The sequence below is a fragment of the Prunus persica genome, chromosome G3, assembly GCF_000346465.2.
Source record: "Prunus persica cultivar Lovell chromosome G3, Prunus_persica_NCBIv2, whole genome shotgun sequence".
In the NCBI taxonomy this organism is placed as follows: Eukaryota; Viridiplantae; Streptophyta; class Magnoliopsida; order Rosales; family Rosaceae; genus Prunus; species Prunus persica.
Window position 1 is genome coordinate 251,881 of NC_034011.1, and position 18,256 is coordinate 270,136.

The 18,256-nt window shown below is 38.8% G+C and overlaps 3 protein-coding genes across 4 annotated transcripts; all 3 read right to left on the bottom strand.

Moving 5' to 3' along the window:
• LOC18788004 lies at positions 583-4,634 on the bottom strand. The gene is made up of 3 exons (XM_007221487.2): positions 4,064-4,634; positions 1,989-3,474; positions 583-1,906 (listed from the first exon to the last, which is right to left on the bottom strand). Exons 1-3 carry the CDS (start codon positions 4,350-4,352, stop codon positions 1,720-1,722), a joined length of 1,962 nt encoding a protein of 653 aa, XP_007221549.1. The 5' UTR covers positions 4,353-4,634; the 3' UTR covers positions 583-1,719.
• LOC18788081 (pto-interacting protein 1) lies at positions 6,731-9,990 on the bottom strand. 2 transcript variants are annotated; one of them, XM_007221498.2, is made up of 8 exons: positions 9,767-9,990; positions 9,277-9,365; positions 8,868-9,118; positions 8,648-8,774; positions 8,131-8,404; positions 7,663-7,795; positions 7,455-7,541; positions 6,731-7,204 (listed from the first exon to the last, which is right to left on the bottom strand). In XM_007221498.2, the coding sequence occupies exons 2-8, from the start codon at positions 9,359-9,361 to the stop codon at positions 7,070-7,072; spliced, it is 1,092 nt and encodes a 363-aa protein (XP_007221560.1). In that variant the 5' UTR covers positions 9,362-9,365; positions 9,767-9,990; the 3' UTR covers positions 6,731-7,069. The 2 variants fall into 2 exon arrangements, with proteins under 2 accessions (XP_007221560.1, XP_020414850.1); XM_020559261.1 differs by having other exon boundaries at positions 7,196-7,288; positions 9,767-9,984.
• LOC18788092 (S-adenosylmethionine synthase 1) lies at positions 12,713-15,019 on the bottom strand. Its single transcript, XM_020559260.1, is given in 3 exon segments — positions 12,713-13,461; positions 13,463-14,152; positions 14,886-15,019. Coding segments are annotated over 2 exon segments (1,182 nt in total). The 5' UTR covers positions 14,150-14,152; positions 14,886-15,019; the 3' UTR covers positions 12,713-12,966.

An 18,256-nucleotide genomic window follows, 5' to 3' on the forward strand; every position in this document is an offset into this window, starting at 1 on the left:
TGCCAAATGCGTGCCGTAAGAAATGATATTGACAATGTGGCCGGTGGCCGGTGGCATAAGAAATGACATTCACATTAATTTAGGAGGTCAAAACCTATTTTGCTTTGGAAAAAGAATTTTTATTATTATTTAACGACGAAAAGATGAAAAAATAACTGAAAGAGTAAAAATGAATAATCAGTTGGTCAATATTGTTTTCAAGCTTGATCCAGTTAGTAGTATGTAAAACCAGGTTAAGGAATCGGAGGGGCCCGCCAGATGGCTTGCCCGAATGAATGGTCACAGAAGGCACGTGACACGACGCGAGGTTGGTTGACCAAATATGCCAACATTACGACCTCCTTAATTTGATACATACGTAAATAAATAGTGAAAAGGAAAGGAATATATTCGGTCCTTTCCTTTGGAAGCAACCCCATTTCTACCTTCATTTTGATGAGTTAGTTATTATGTGTGAAATTATAATTTGCAAGAGAACTGGACTGGTCAATCCACCGCATACCCACGCTGCAGGGGTCGAACCTTGAACAGACCCAAAAACATCGCTACCACAAATCTGCAAGTAACCTGAATTGGCGGAAATCAGGAAAACCAAGGAGCTTTGGAATTCAAAAAACTACATAGAATTTTGCAAATTACATAGTTGAGAATAGAATACATAAGTTTATTCAGCACGCTTCCTAGTTGAGTTCCAGGACCAAGCCAGGAACCCACTAACGAAGCTTGAGTTGCAGACAACAAATATAAAAGGATGAATAAAACGAAGGCAAGCAATTACACATCTTTCTTCTCCAAGAATACTTAAAAAACAAACAGTGTCGAATACGATACATAAAACTCAACCTAAATTTACTTGCAACATCCAAGCATGTATATAGCCACACCAGGTTCCAGAAATCGCATGCATGCTTAAAGGCTTGTAGGATAGCTTTACCTTGGCAGCCTCCTGAACCACAAATGCAGTCCCATCAGGATACCTTCTTAAATGGATATACGTCAAAATGCGGCTTCAATGTCTATGAAGTTGCTTCAAGCTTTTTTGTCTGCAAACTTTCTCATCAATTAACCAACATAGAACTCGAACAACTATATCTCAGATACCTGATTATGTACTAGTCATCAATAGAGCTCATCTGCATGGCAGTTGAATAATAAAGTCTGCAAGATATAATCACGTAAGCCCTGATCCAGGTAGAACATGCTGAAACTTGTCCAGAACCTACATAATCTTGCCTACACATTCATATGATAAAACATGATACTACCACTTCCTGATTCCATTCCTGACATTCTTCCTTACTTAGAAGCATGGCTTTGGGCAGAACGATCCATTGATTTTGTAACGGACAAAAAGCCTCACAATAATCAGGTACAATCAACTTCGTAAATTAGGTAGCTTCTAATTGTTTAATACGCATCTTCCATTAGCAGCATTTTTACCCAGTCTTTAGAAGCTCATTGAGTACCCCCTAGAGTATGAAAGAAAAAGGGGGAAAAAAAGAATAAAAAAAGAAGAGGAAAAGACACCTAGTCCTACTTACTTGGTTCAAAATGTAAAGGTTTCCACCCCCCTTAGTTCTTCAGATACTCTAATAACTGTATTTTGTTTCAGAAGTAAACACAGTTGATCAAGGTCTCAATAAACTGATAATATTATTCCAGCTCTAATCTAACCGTCTTAGAGCCACTTTATCTCTATTTAGGGAGTTGTTGACTAAATCAAGTACTAGGTTCAGCACCCATTTCCGCTTTAGTCTCTTCGAGGGTAATAGAAATCGGTTGCCATCCTGACGGATGATGAGTGATCCATTTCTTCATGCTGACTATCATATTCAAGATCTGAAGTACATTGCCCAAAGCAAGCCCTTCTGAGCACGCTTTTCTCAAAATCATAGCTGCTTCATATCTGCAGAGAAGAAAACCATGGTCAAAACTCGGCATTCCAGGAACCATAAGCATCTGACTAAGAATCTATCATTAACACTTACCTGCATTGAGAAGCCATTATTGCTGATCGCCCATCTGAGGAACTCAGAAAGTTCTGTATCTGATCCCATGTGGCTTTAGGGTAATGATTAAGATTACCACCTATAGGGTTCACACACTTCCATAATTGCTCATTTTTACCAACATACAACTGAAGTGCACCAAGGCTCTGCTTCACTACCATATGTTGCTCTATTGCGTAATCCAAGGCCTTCCTTACATCGGTATTGCGGTGTTTCAGATCACCATAACGAATGCAATCGGTAATGTTTGCTTCAGTAGGCATAATTTTTTCAACTTTCAAGGTGTTTAGGGCTAGTAAAATAACGCCAATAAGGCCTTGAACGTATTCAGATGGTGTGCAGCCTTGAGTTCCCCAAATGCCATTACTAGGAATGTTGTTTGCAACGGCAGGGGAGGATTGAGAGGACAGATAATCAGAACCCCGAGGATACCTGTTGTTCATAGAATCATGATGAAACCCCTGGCCACTCTGCAAATTATGGCCCTTATGAGATGCATATGGGCTAGCTGAATTTAGTGACTCGCTAGACCTGGGTCTACTAAACTCGTCTCCATTTCGATGAGGGAACCTTTGCGAATTTTGAGCATAATTGCTGTACTCGGAGACAATTAGCTTACTCATATCGGGCATATTCGTAGGTGGGGCTGAAGAAAATCTAAGGCCATCAGGTCTGGGAGGAATAGGTCGAAAACCATGACTTTGAGAATTAGGAGGGAACATATTATCCAGTCCAACATTAGGTTGCACGTGGAAGTTGTTCAGCCTCGGAGGAGGATATTGGTTTTGCTGACCTAGAAAATTATTGCCATTACCACCTGAAGGATCAGAATTTCCAGGGAAGAAATTGGGAGTAGACCTATTAGTGGAGACTAGATTCTCACTAACACCAAAGAATTCGTGCGGAGCTTTCTTAAACTGCTTTGCATGTGTATGTTCTGATTGGTAAGGGTAATCATTATTCTTGTCATCTTGGTTCCCAACTGGCACACTCGAGGCTCTTGATATGTTGGGTTGATTTGGGTTTTTCCGATTTGATTTCCCTTTATTTTTACTATCACCAACCCTTCCATTTGTAGAAGGCTTTTGATTTCCCATAGAAGGCTGTTCAAAATAAACTGGCGGCGGGTTTATCTGGAACGCTTCAGGCAAAGGGTACTGTGGCATTTCAGGGTTATAAGAATGGTTACCATTCGCAAGCTGAGATGACTCCCCACTTGAAAGTGGGGGCCCTCCAGCTGAGAGGCTCGTCCAAAGCCATACACTCTTTGCTGCAGCTATGAGGGGTGCGGAAGCTTTTTGTGGTTGTGCCAGAAGGATATTATATCTTCTCATGCGCAACTGGTGTAGAGCATTGGAGAAATCCCTGTCTCCAGAAATAAGCAGGTAGTTGGCTGGAGCAGGGTTATCTACTGCCCAGAACAGCATATCAACTAGAATCTTCTTGTCACTTGCATCTTTCACACCTGTTTCAGACCATGAGCTGTCAATGAAGATCATAATGATAGGGAAAGAAAAGAATATACAGAGTTTGAGGGGACAAAGAAAACAGAGAATGAATTACAAGCATCAATTATCACAACAGAAGAAAAAGAAAAAGAAGAATGAAAATAAGGCGATATATCATCAATCTAGGATGGAAAACATGTTGAACAAAACAAGAAGTTGCTGAATCAATTTATGAATTACCCAAAAATAGCATCATATTGATTCACTTGCTACTTTTAAGTAACAGTTGTCAAGATTAACTAAAATCAATATCAAAGTAACCCTTTTAAATAAATAAAAATCATACCATCAAATTAGAGTTCAATCGACTCAACTTGACTCATCATATAATTATTTGAATTAAAAAATTAAAGACAAGAAAATCAACCCTTGATATTAACTAATCGCAAAATTAAAAAACATACGCAGGCCAAGCAAAAGAAAAACAAAAAACAGTAGGGGCAATCTGTTTACTAGGGTTCCAATTTAGGGCCCGGTGAAGATCAAACACAAAAATACAAAGAATAATAAAAATAAACAAAAAACAATAAAATTAATTATTTTTACCAGCGGGGACGTGGTTGAGGGCGATGCCGGTGCTGGAGAGCGCGTGCTGAACAGAAGCAGGGATGCGATTGGTGTCGCCGTAGGCGGAGATGGAGACGGGCCCACAGTAATTCATCTTGACGAGAGCAGAACTAATGTTCTGGGCGATGGCGTGGGTGTCGCAGACCTTGGGGACCTGGCAGTTCTCTATGTCCCACCACACTGACGTCTTCGCCTTCTCGTACTGCGTCTCCGCCTTACCCATCGACGTCGACGCCGCCATGCTGCTTCCGCTCACATCCCCACGCATTGGCGCTCTCCAAATACTAGAGATCTGACTGGTCACTGCTCAGTTATGAACGACGACGAAGATGATCGATTCTTGAAAACACTTCAAAACACCAAAATTCAAAATTCAAAATCAAAATCAAAATCCCCTGGTTTTGATTGATGGATTGGATTGGGTTCCTCTCTTCTTGAGATTGATCTCTTCTTCTCAAGTAGTATCTCCCTATACCTATAGAGATTTTTGGGTTGGAGTGTTTGGACTGCAGCCGTTGCTCCGTCTTTCTTTATTCCTTTCTTTTTACTTGTTTCTTACTTACCTACTTGCCTAATTAATAGGTTCCATGTTTTTACTGAAACCGCCACTCATGGAACGGGCATAATCCATGTTCCTATTTTACCCCTCCCTTGTGTTTCGTAATATTTGTGTCTTTTCAGTATTGTTTTTCAAGTCATGAAGGGGACGTTTTTTTCCAGCAACGACTGCCTCAATATTGAGAGTGGTTGGGTGGTGGCAGCTTGACCCAAATTCTAACGTGGATTTTGTGTTTGGATCAAGACTATACTTTTTCTTCTTTTTCGGGTCAATGACTGTCGTCTCATCAGGCCCAATTGCCAACCTTTTATTACCATTTATATAAATAATTAATTAATTAACACCAATAATTGGGCTTTAAATATGGGGTTAGAGATTGCTTAACCACTAGGCAAGTCAGTAGGGCGCTAGCAATAAATAAAAGAATAATACTCGCTTTCTTTTCTAAAACTAAATTAGGATTAAAGGAATAAAACTATTTACTTGTGTCGTTGACTCAAAGTCCAATGTTCTTTTTCCCATATCAATTGTTGATTTATTCAACTTCTAAATAATAAGTTCAAACGTATTTTAGCAACCCACATAAAAGGAAAATACTTCCCTTATTACAATGTAAGTAAGAATTTATATATTCTTGTTAACAACAATATAACATGTGTATCAAAATTTTTCTTTTTCAAAAATTATTTTTATATATATATATATTGTCAAACTGTAATTCTCATAAATAAGGAATATCTCTTTACCGAAAAAGAAGCAAATAGTATCCACAAAAGATGAAAGCATTTTGTTTCAATTCAATCCGCGGAATGTCTATACCGACTGATGCGCCGACATCACGGAGAAATATCAATTATTAAAGTGTAGATAGATAACATTACAAAGAAAACTAAAAAGAAAAAACAGCGTTACGATAAGTGAATGGGTTTTGAAGTGCACCGACCCACCAACTGCGAGCCCATTGGAGTGGTACACATCGTCAAACGTATGCTCATCTAATCAGCTAATAAGCAGAGAAACAAATAGAATGGCAGCTAGGAAAAACGAGTATGCACAACCACGCAACTTTTTATTCCTTAAACACTAAGATAAAGACATCTTTATAGAATGACTGTTATTAGAAAAAGGTCTCAAGTTTTTCTTTTTTACTATGAAAAGTAAGAGTTTTTATATTCCTGTCAGTAGCAATGTGATATGTGTATTTCTTTTTGTGTTTTTAATGATTTTTTTTTTTCATAGCCGTAACAACCAAAAAGCCAAAAACCACCACCATAGCCGCAGCAACCAAAGTCCCATACACCCAACCCAACCCCAACAACCACCTCACCGGCAGCAACCCAACCTACTCCTCATCATCGGCCAAGGATCGATTGCCTCATTTCTCTCTCTGTCTCGCCCTCTCTCCCTCACCAAAGAAGTAAGAATCCAACTTAAACTCAAGTTTTACAACGCTGAAGAATAAATTATTGACATATTAAAAAATCCATTATTGTAAGGACAAGTATTAATTACCGTGTTGTATTCAAGAACAAACCATCTTTCACGTTCTGCTAGAAAACTAATGACAAAAACCCATATCCAAACTAGCTACAGACATCAAATTGAACGGTGATGCAATCAAAATTAGTAACGGAGCATATCCAACGTTGTGGGGTGGTTATACCGTTATCGGGGGAGTTTGGGTGGCTGTTGGATTTTTGGTTCTTGGTTAATTTTTTATTCATTTTCAAACAACAATATGTTTATTTAAGTTAACAGTGTTAGATTGGGAGTTGAGTAAGTAAATGGGCAGATGTCAACCAAATAGAGAGGGAACTTGTTTACTCGTTATCATTTGCAAACTCCCGACTGCAGCTCACAACAAACTCGACCAGTTTTGCAGCAACCCATCCAATCACTCTGTTACCAATTTTGGTTCATTTTATTTTGTGTTTACTTGGTTGTTGTAGCACGTCATAACATGTTAAGTCTCTGGCCACGTGTATTCTAATTCTTGCACAGGACCCACGAATTGTATCTAGTCAAAGTATCAAGCTTTGAATTATTGACCAAACACTAATTTGTCAATAATTTTTATGTAACCGAAATAATTGAATTCTCAATAATATTGGACCGTGATTAAGCAAAAGCATCCAAAGAAGAATAACAATCCAGTCACTAGGAGAAAATGCCCCTTGCATTATGAACAAACCAAATACACCGCAAATAATGAAGCAATATAGTACATTCCTATTCGAAAATGAAAATGAAGCATTTAGAACACCATGCAAACAATATACCACCACCCTCAAAACAATCCCCTTGTTACATTTTGCATGCTGAATTACTCATACATGCACACATGACACATCTTCAGATATAGAGAGAGAGAGAGAGAGAGAGAGAGAGAGAGAGAGAGAGAGAGAGAGAGAGAGAGAGAGAGATTTTCACAAGTTTGGTACTTCCCCTGTGGGTCCATGCTGCCGAGCGTTTAACAGGGGTTGGAGAGCTTTGACAACAATGCTCATGTTTGGGCGGAAATCAGCTTCATATTGCACACACAAGGCAGCAACTGCAGCCATCTATGATCAAGACACAAAAGCATTCAGTTTTAGATGTTTGATCGCACCATCAGTCTTCATTGTAGGTATAATGAGGTATGCTGTCTATATACAAATACATGGGAAAAAATAACAGAGATGCCAGTTTAGCACTTCACACTTGTTCAAATAGAAAAAGAAATTACCATTAATTACATGTTTGTGTGTGTATGCATGTAGGTAGATATGCGTACATACAACATATATGAATGTATTATGATCCAGTGAATACCTTTGCAACCGCCTTTGGTGGGTATTCTCCTCCTAGTCTTGAATCAATGCACTGCCTAACTTTGTCTTCACTGAGTTTTGGTGTAGCCTAACACATCCCAAAACTTTAAAAATCAGCTTGATTAACAAGAAACATATTCTCATGTCTACAAATCGAAAAACAGATAGCAGGTGCTATGAATATAGAATAAAGAGCACAGATATAGTACCCATGTTACTAGACTCTGCTGTCCCCTTGGTAATGTATGATCAACGGGTTTTCTTCCAGTCAAAAGTTCAAGCAGAACAACACCAAAACTGTAAACATCACTCTTGGCATTCAACTGTCCAGTCATTGCATATCTACAGCCACAAACAAAATTACTGAATATATTAGTGCTGAAGACATGCACTCTGGTAAAAACTTTTTTAAGTAGGAATAAAAAACTGATGCTCGGGTTGATTATTGGGAAACAAAGAAACGAAGAAAAATCTAAATCTTCCCAAAGAAATTTGAAACGCTGATTACACCGCCTTTAGAATTGGGGTAGGTCATTGTAAAATTACAAGTTTTAATTTCTTCACCAAAGGATTCTCAACAATCAAAAAACAGCATTGTTTCATTTCAGGTTTATAATAGAGCAAATGCACAACATAGTTGCTAAATGCAATCGTTGAAGAACCAATTAAAAGCTTACTCAGGGGCATGATAACCAAAAGTTCCTAGCACACGAGTGGAGTGAAGACGTGCTGCATTATCAGGAGCTTGATTGGACAAATCAAAGTCCGCAATCTTAGCAACATCGTCATCAAATATTAGCACATTGCTAGACTTGATGTCGCGATGAATGATGTGGGGATCAGCCTTTTCGTGCAAATACTCGAGCCCTTTTGCAGCACCCACGGCAATTTTAACACGCTGTGCCCATGACAAAACTGGACCAGGTTGTGCTCCTTTAACACCTTTCCTTCCTGCATTAGAAAAATAATCATGTTGAACACTATATTTTCCAGAAACAGCAAACACAACAGCTCTCATCTCAAGTAGTACAGTCTAACTGCAAGAAACTGTTTTAGCGAGAATGAATTTTAGACAATGCAAAACAACATAGTTAATTTCCACCCATAAACAATGCATCAAACAAGATTGTGCAGCAAGAAACATCAATCTCAATCCTATCATTAAGCTTTCACCTTGATCTTACTCTCACATACCATGTAGAATATCATGAAGAGATCCATTAGATGCAAACTCATAGGCAAGAACACGGGAACTCCCATCAACACAATAACCAAGCAATTGAACAAAATTGTCATGTTTCAGCCTTGATACCATAGAAACCTGGATCAGTTATTCATCAAGTTAGGAATGAATTTTAATATATTCGTTTGAATATGGCAATAACAATAACAATGAACAGATTCTCGTCTAAACCTGCGCCAGAAATTCGTCGTCAGGTTGTTTGCTGGCATCTAACTTCTTGATTGCTGCATGCTGCCCACTTTTGAGTACGCCATAGTATACTCTTCCATATGAACCCTCTCCAATCAAAGCACTTGTCCCAAAGCCATCGGTAATTTCCTTTAGTTCATCTATTGGTATAGTAGGAACTTCAATAGGCTGGACCTTTACAGCTTGAGCACCCCTAGGTGCAGTTCCTGAGGCGTGATGGCTTCCCTCACTTCCTGTGTGATGAAATTCGACTCAGTTAAATTGATGAAATCGGTGACAAAAACAAACAGACACAAGAAGAAATGAAGCAAAAGAAACAAAATTTGGAGGAAAAAAGAAACTATCAAATAATAGTTAGTTGACTCGACTATAGCATAGCACAATAGATTACCTGCTGGGTTTTTGACCATGTATGGACCTCCATGGTCGGTCGCTTTATGCATATCATCATCTTCACAACAGCCGAAGCAGCTCATGATTCTTTACACATACACACACACACAACCACAAAAAAAGAAAAAGATCCTTTTGAGTGAATTAAATAAAAACTGCTACTATGATTGATATGAAGAGATTAAAAATTAAAAGCAGCAAAGCATAAAATGCAAACGAAACGAGGAGAGCAAATGGCAAGGTGGATTGTAGAAATGCAAAATCGAGGAATTAACAATCCTGTTACTAAAAAGTAATACCATGGACTGAACAATTCATAGTCGCTGACCTTGAGAACCCATTTCCATTATTTTATTTAAAACCCCATCTATCTATCTATCTATCTAGTATGTGATCAAACATGGAGATCAAACAAAACAAAAATAAAAAAGTGGAATTAAGAAAGACACAGATCGGCACACACAGAGAGAGAGAGAGAGAGAGCGTACCTGAAAGAGAGGGAAAAGCTAAGTGGATGCTTGTAAAGTAATTACAAGAGTATTGGGTGGGTGTGTCAGTCAGTGGGTGTCTGAGGGAGGGAGAGATCTGAGCTCCAAATCCGGCGAGGGAAGCGCAGCGCAGGATAGGCGGGGAAGGAAGGGGAGTGCGTAGGATAAGGATACCGAAAAAGCGATTGTAAATTGTATTACAAATTTCACAATTATGTATGTATTTAGGGAAGGTGACATTTTGATCGCGTTTTAATATTTTGGGATTTTTTTAAAAAAAATATATTTTTTTGGGTGTTGGCCAGACTTGACTCAGCTACAGAAGAAGACAGACTGAGAATGTGACCCTTTGACTACTTCGCTCCGCTTCCCCATGGAAGAGTGGCGCGTTCGAGCGCAACCCATACTGACGTGGTCGATGTTGATTCGTTCAAGATCTTTGGGGCGCACAGCTAGGCTTGCACCGCATCACGTGATAGAATTTGTCTCCCCGTAAATGGTTAATTCTCATAAGGGGATGTCAATTCGTCACAAATTTCGCTCTTTTTCTTTTCGTGGATTTGATTTATTGTGGAAACGCCGATAAATTTGATATTCCTCCCTGGCGTGGGAATGGGTTTTAAGTGTAAACTGTAATGGTTTTTTGGATTATAGAAGTGCTTTCTGCACACGTTGCTTGATCACTCTTATTTTATTTTCGAACCTTTAGTATATGTTGTTACTGATTATTATTTCTTGGTGGTCATTCTATGTACTTAATTGAAATTATGTGAGCTACAAGCCTTTTAAAATTTTAATATATTTATACGAAAAGAATGCTATGTATTTTGCACGTGTAATCATAATCATTGTAAATCAATGTAATTTTCAGTTGTATACAAATTTTGGTACCATACATGATTTTAAGGTTGTTGAGCCTTCGTTCTCTTGTATTGTTCTTTGGGTTGTAAATTGTTATGTGGAGTAACCTTTTGCCTTTCCTACGCATTGGGCTGTGGATTGTATCTTTGGTTGTTCTTTGGGCTTCACCCTTCTTGCTGTTCGTTGATCTGTCATAAAATAAAATACATGTACAAGAAGAAGTGAATTGTTTCAACATTGGCGAGCCTTATTGCGATAAAACTTCACACTTACTAAGTTTGTGCAGTCACAGTGTCCGTGATCACTTAATTGTGAGCCATAGATTCATCGATATACGATCTTAACATGCCATACCATATGGTATAATTCTCTGTGTTTTTTTTTTTCTTCTAGCATAAAAGTTACACACCAGAAATTGAAATTAACCAGATATAGTGCTTGTACATTGCGGTACAGAGATGCAAGAAGGCAGTGCATGAGCATTGGAAATCAGGAAATCAGAAAATGGGCCCATCACGCATGCATGACAAATGGACTGCATGCAACAAAACCAAATTAGCAGGCATTCACATGTCCCTTATTCCTTGAATAAATAAATAAACTATTCAAATTTGCCCACTTTTCCACCAGATCCTTGTTTTTCACTATTGCCCTGCACTGCATGCATAATTGTACGTATCATTATGACAAATTTGTTGGCCCCCTTCAACCTCATGACAATATAGGCAGCTCCTGAGTCTCCTGACCACCCCTCACATGCTTGCTCATTCATTCATTAAGCTCTCCTCTTCTCATCTCTTCCTTTCTGTGTGACTTGATATTTGAGAGTGAAAGACATAAAATAAAATGGAGTCTTTGGCATTGCTCAGAGTCACAATGGGCTTAGCTCTTCTTCTTTGCTTTGCTGCTTGCACAGGTGCACAATTCTAAATTAATTACTACTTTTTATTAGTAATATTATCTGCTCTGCTTTGCTCACTCAATGCATTATGCACGCAAACACATTGTCACTTGCAGGAATTACTTGTACACCTCTAACTCTGGGTTGCCTTTCACCTTGCAGAGTCAAGGAACTTTGCTACTCAAGCTGATCAGGTAATAAAAGGTGTTGGTACAGTTTAATATTTTTAAAAGAGATTGGATGAGACGCATGCTTCAGTTGCCATGAACCTCTTTTACAAGGCCACTGGGAAGCACCCTTGGGACTTGGGACTGCCACTTTAATGGCACTGGCTTAGTCGTTTTTCAGAACCCATGTATGTACGTTTTAATCTTTCATTTTGGCTTCTTCTTCTTCTTTCTCATTCTCCTTAATTATATATAATTAATTGCTTAATGTGATGTATGGCAGCTGTTGGCGGTTGTGAGTATGCAGTGTGAGACGAGAGGATCATCGGTTGCTTTGTTTGTTTGCTGCTGTAAATCTTTTTCTAGTTGTTATTTTGACGATTATTGACTCTTGTCTAAACTCTAATTTGCATTTTCAGTAATAATATTAAATTATTAATCTACCAGTCCAAACAGACTCCTCTCCTCCTGGTCAACCTTTTTATATGTATATGGTGGGTCTGGTCTCCCAACTTGGACTAAATAAAACCCTTCATTTTTACTCAGCTCAGCTTATTAACCACGGCTCAATTTTAATGACCTAGAATGGTCCGTGCTATAGTAATCGAGCCTTTCGATTTTTATTAATAATATTTCTACCGATTGATAAAAAAAGAAAAAAGTCAAATAAAAAAACAATAAATCTAATCTCGGAAAATAATTATTTGACAAGTAAAAAAATAACCCTGATTTTATGTTCAAAGTTGTAAGATAAGATACATTCTGATTCTGTCCTATTTTTTCAGAAAATATCCCAACTCCAACATAATTATGAATGTCAAATAGAAGTCCCAACATAATTACCGCGCATTCGAATGATGGTAAAAATAAAATAAAATCTTGTAATGATCTACTTGGATCATTCCCCATTTTATCCCAACATCCAATTAAATCTCTAGCCAACCCATAAACACGTAAATGTGATGTGGGGGAATCCTAAACTGCCCTGCTGGTGGATGATATAATAAGAGTGCCATCAATTTGAACAAAATTCTCTTTCATTATAGAGTAGAGACACTGGTGATGAAGACAACATATTACAGAAAAATGAAATAAGATAAACCAAAAACAAATAATAGAAAAAAGGACCTTCAAAAGTATGAAATTAGAACATTAGAAATTTGTTTTAGAGTGTAGAGCTGCAGCAGCAAGTAAACACACGAATTATTCATCCAGTGCCAATTAATGCAAAAGCCTTCAACAGCAGGGACTTGACTTGTTCAATCTCAAGCTCAAGACTGAGGCTTCTCCCACTTGAGGGGCTTCACAACCTCCCAGGTGAAGTCGGGGTCATCCCTTCCAAAGTGTCCATAGGCAGCCGTCTTCAAGAACCTTCCACCGCCACCCCTCTTGAGGTCCAGGTTAATGGTGATCATTCCAGGCCTGAAGTCGAAGGTCTCCTTCACGATTTTAAGGATCTCCTTGTCTGGAATCTTTCCAGTTCCGTATGTATCGACAAAGACCGACAAGGGCTCAGGCACACCAATGGCATAAGAGACCTGCACAAGGGCCCTGCGAGCAAGCCCATTTGCTACAATGCTCTTGGCAGCCTGCCTGACAATGTAAGCACCACTCCTATCCACCTTGGTAGGGTCCTTTCCGGAGAAAGCACCACCACCATGGGCTCCCCAACCGCCATAAGTGTCAATGATGATCTTGCGTCCAGTGAGACCTGCATCACCGTGAGGGCCACCAATCACAAAGCGGCCTGAGGGGTTAAGGTGGAAAGATTGTCTTCTCATCAAGGTACTTCTCTGGGACAACAGGCTTAATAACATGCTCCTTGAGGTCAGCAGCAATCTCATCGTTTGTGACAGTCTCATCATGCTGGGTGGAGATGAGGACAGTGTGGACACGCACTGGAACCATAGCTCCATTTTCATTGTAGTACTCAACAGTCACTTGGGTCTTGCCATCAGGTCTCAACCAGGGGCAGGTACCATTCTTCCTAACCTCAGTAAGGCGAGCACCAAGCTTGGTGGCGAGCACATGGCTAAGGGGCATCAATTCAGGGGTTTCATCAGTGGCATAACCAAACATGTGACCCTGGTCACCAGCACCAATCTCCTCAGGTCTCTTGGTGAAGTGACCATGGACACCCTGGGCAATATCCGGGCTCTGCTGCTCAATGTTAACCAGGACCTTGCAGTTATCGGCATCAAGACCTACATCATCAGAAATAAATCCAATGTTGCGGCAAGTTTCACGAACAATCTTCTCATAGTCAACATTGGCCTTGGTGGTGATCTCTCCAAATACCATGACCATGTTGGTTTTGGTGCATGTCTCGCAGGCAACCTTGCTGTCAGCGTCCTGGGCAAGGCAGGCATCGAGCACTGCATCAGAGATCTGGTCGCACAGCTTGTCGGGGTGACCCTCGTTCACGGATTCAGATGTGAATAGGAAAGTCTCCATTCTCTACACATCACAATAGCATAACAAGAAATCTTAATATCAAGATAAGCAGCGTACCCACCATAGTATACTTTATGCAACAAAGAAAAGTCAATAGCTCCAACAAAGTGAAAGAATAAATGTCAAAAGAGAATGGAACTGGTGGAAAACATATCAATTATACTTTTACAAAAGTATTATTCCCAGAAAAGCAAATACAGAGTGAACAAACAAAGCACAACCACATCCCTAAAGAATAACATCAGATCAGACCTAAGACTGAATAGAATCTACATCCCTGAAACAGTTTGACATCCTAAAGATGAAGTGAATTAGCACATCATGGTCATCTTCAAGAAAAAGGGATTTGTTTGGGAAAAATATCAACCATTAAACAGGGTTGTTCTGATAATGACACCAGTCTCGAACAAATCTTCAGAATACATAATAGTACTCATTAAATAAGCAACACAATGAAAATCAAAAACCCAAAATCTGTAGATTACAAGCAAATGAAATGAAGAGGTCACCAGATCTGCAAAATTTACTACATAAAATTCTACGACTTCAATTTGACTTGTCGGTCACAAGCAACCGAGAGCAAATGATAACAAAAACCACAGCAAGCCTGTAAGATCTCTCATATTTCCAAAACAAAACCATATAAACCACCAGATCTGCATGCATTATGGTGAACCCAGAAAACACGAAGACATGAAAAGCAAAAATTCAATAGGAAAGAGCGCGAAAATGGTACCTCTGAAGCGCAGATCTGAAACTCTTAAGAAGTTGGAGGGAAGAAGGAGGCTGTGCTTTTCGAACCAGACCCCTAACGCAGAGAAAACGGAACTTAAACGACTACAAAAGTCTCTTTGCAGCCTCAATGTCCTCTTATCCGCTGTATTTATAGATCAATCTCACCAAACCGGTTTACCGGGATCGTCCGTTTCGGATTGTCATCAACCATCTAACGGTTGCGAATGAGGTAGCTTGAAAGCATAAAAACGTTTCAGCCGTTGGATGTGAGCGAATCCAGGGATGAGATTATTCCGGAGTTTGGTGAGAGAGAATATCTAGTACTTGGGCCGTAGGTATTACCGGCTACAGCTGGTGTTTCACCAACCCTAACCGGTACTCGGCTGACCGGCTTGGCTTAACTAGCTTGGCTACTTTCAAGGAGAACGTTTTAGGAAGGTTGAACAAGGACAAGATTGGGTGCATAATACATTTCGACTATTCATTATTAATTTATTAGCGCTCATATCAAATCAAACAATATATATTCATAATATTAATAATATTAAAATAGTTTCCGTTTTCATATGCTTAATTAAGAGTACTGCTAAACGAACTCTAAAATTAATTAAGTACACCCTACTACTAAAGTATTTATTGAATTACTAATTTACCCTAATATAAAATAACTAAAAAAGATATATTAAATTGTGAAACAAATAATTTTAATAAGTACACTATATTCAATATTCCCTATCTAAATGCTTGAAAATAAATCTTAAAATCAAGGTAAGATGATATGATATTTATTGAGCTTTTACAAAATCGCTCTCATCAATCCGCTCCTCTCCTCTCTAGCCGCATTAAGGAATGGTTTTTTTCTTTTGCTTCTCATTTTTACAACTAATATTCAATCTTGCAGGAAGGATGCCTACTTATCAAGGATGCCTGTTTCTATTATAAACTTCGTGAAGGCTATATTAAGTCAATGGCTATAAACTCATGGTATAAACCCAGGGCATTGAGAATTGGGGCTGAGTGCCGGCCTTTGCTGTACTCATTCGTTTATAATGAATCTGGTAGATGCAGTAATAGAAGCCGCACCCTTAGGTCCTACATGTTCTCCCACAGTTGTTTGACAAAATCAACCTCAGCAGCGTTGGTGGGTTAAGCAACAAGTTTGGCAACAAGGTGGGTTTGGTGTTTGTGATAAAGTGAATTAGGGTGTACCAGGGGTATTTTTGGTAGTTAAATAGAGTGTACTTAGTTAATTTCACATTTTGATTAAAATAATAGGGTGTACTTAGATTATAGAGTGTACTCAATTAATTTTAAGATTTGTTTAACTGCACTCTTAATTAATTACCGATTTAATTTTTTCCGTTGCAATGACATTTTGGTCTTATTTACACGGCCACCGACAACCGACAACACAGTGGAGAAAACTGAGCTGGGAACCTGGCCTTATTAAAGACACTGAAAGCAAGTGTCCTTCTCAACGACCTCATTTCTTGAAAGGGAAATGCAGAAGCAGCTAATGATAGAAATAAAACACAAAGCAAGGGAATGAATGAAATGCAAATTGAGGTAAAAAAATCATCAGTTGAAGTTTGCTTGATAAGGAAGTGTTAAGTGAAAGCTGGCTGGCATTACTGCCACATTGCTGGGATCTCAGCAATAAACAGCACAATGACAGAAACCCCACCGCCATTTTTTCTTCTTCTTTTTGAATTCTATACATGTACAACTATATATACTCCATATATTTATTTATCTACTCGAAATAAATATAATTAGGGGAGTAGACTCACATCCTCGTTTCAAACAGCGTCCTAAATAAAATCAGAGATTACCTCAACCTCTAACCAAAACAAAAAGAATCCAATTATCCTTATAAATTAAACAATCCTTCGAGAACAAGTTTTTGTCAAGCTAAAATAAGGGTATTGTTGATCTATCGGATTCCATATCTTGACATAAAATAATTAAAAAAAAGTATTCCATATGCCATTCAGAATTTGCATAAATCCGAATGAACGCTTGTTAATATTATATTATAATCATTATTGATGACGGAATATATTCGAGTCGAGAAGGTCATTGTAGGAGCATATGATATGCATGAGATCAAATGCTTTTTGAGGTGGGTTTGGTTTATCCTCATTAACAACTGAGTTTGCAAAAAAGTCTTCGGTCACAAATCAAACAACTAAGGTAATTATATTCATCAGGGTGAAGGCTGGTATTTGGTCACCAACCCAATTGAGTCATTGACCAATGCACTGCCTCTCTTTTTCTTTTTTTTCTTGGGGGAGGGAGGGCACTATGGGGATTTTAATTTAACCAACCCAACCCATTGAACTTGAGAGTTGATGAAGCCATGGCTGCTGTTGATGATGATGATGATGATTAATGACGAGGCAGCAACTAAGCAAAAAGTGAGAAAGGGGCAGTTGGGATTTATTTAGGGCTAAGCTAGGTGCGTTTCCCACTTCCTCTTTCCTCCTTCCTCCTTCCTCCTTCCTACTTCCCACCCATCAAAAACTAACCAAAAAGTTGAGACGATGGATTCTATCATTTTCTGCTAAATTCCCAAAAGGTTGGGAACTTGGGGTAACCGGCACGTACCCGTTTGTCTTGCTTGGTGAGATGGATTTGTCACTTGCCTATAATAATAAAACTACATCCAGATTCCACAACCCTAAAGCCTTTTCCCAACAGCCAAGTTTTTAACTTTTATTTTAGAATAGTCACAAATCGGCTCTACATGATGATGATCCTCGTCGTCATCATTCTTGTTTTCCAAAGAAAAAAGATCGTCATCAACGTTCTTGCATAGAAGCTTCTTCTATATGCACCCAAGTCTTTGATTAGTGTACCCAAAAATGATTGAAAAAGGACAATCTTCTTAGACAATACGAGATTTCTTTCAAATTTTCCATTTTATTTTCTTCTCAAAGGGGGTTGGTGAAGTTGTTGTCCGCCTAAGATGATGAGGAGTTCATATCGTCATTTGTGACTTGACTTGTCCAACCCACCAACCACCACCCAACTCTTATCCATCAAGCAAATAATATACGACCTTAAACAAGTTATTAAACCCTATAAAACTCTTACACATCACATGCTTATAAGCTTGGGCTCAGAAGCCATAATCTTAGTTAACAGATTTGCTGCCTAAATACGTTCACGAAAAACAAGACAAAACAAGATTGAAGCAAGATATGATTTGCCACCTATAAACCCAAATAGGCTGCCATGACCTTTCGTCGGCTTAGGAGTCAAATTGCCCCGAATACCTCTAAAAAGCTGCCACCATAAAGTTCCCCACTGTTATTAACTAAAATTTGCCACTCCTAAACCTCAACAACCCTTTATGTGATTCACTAATTC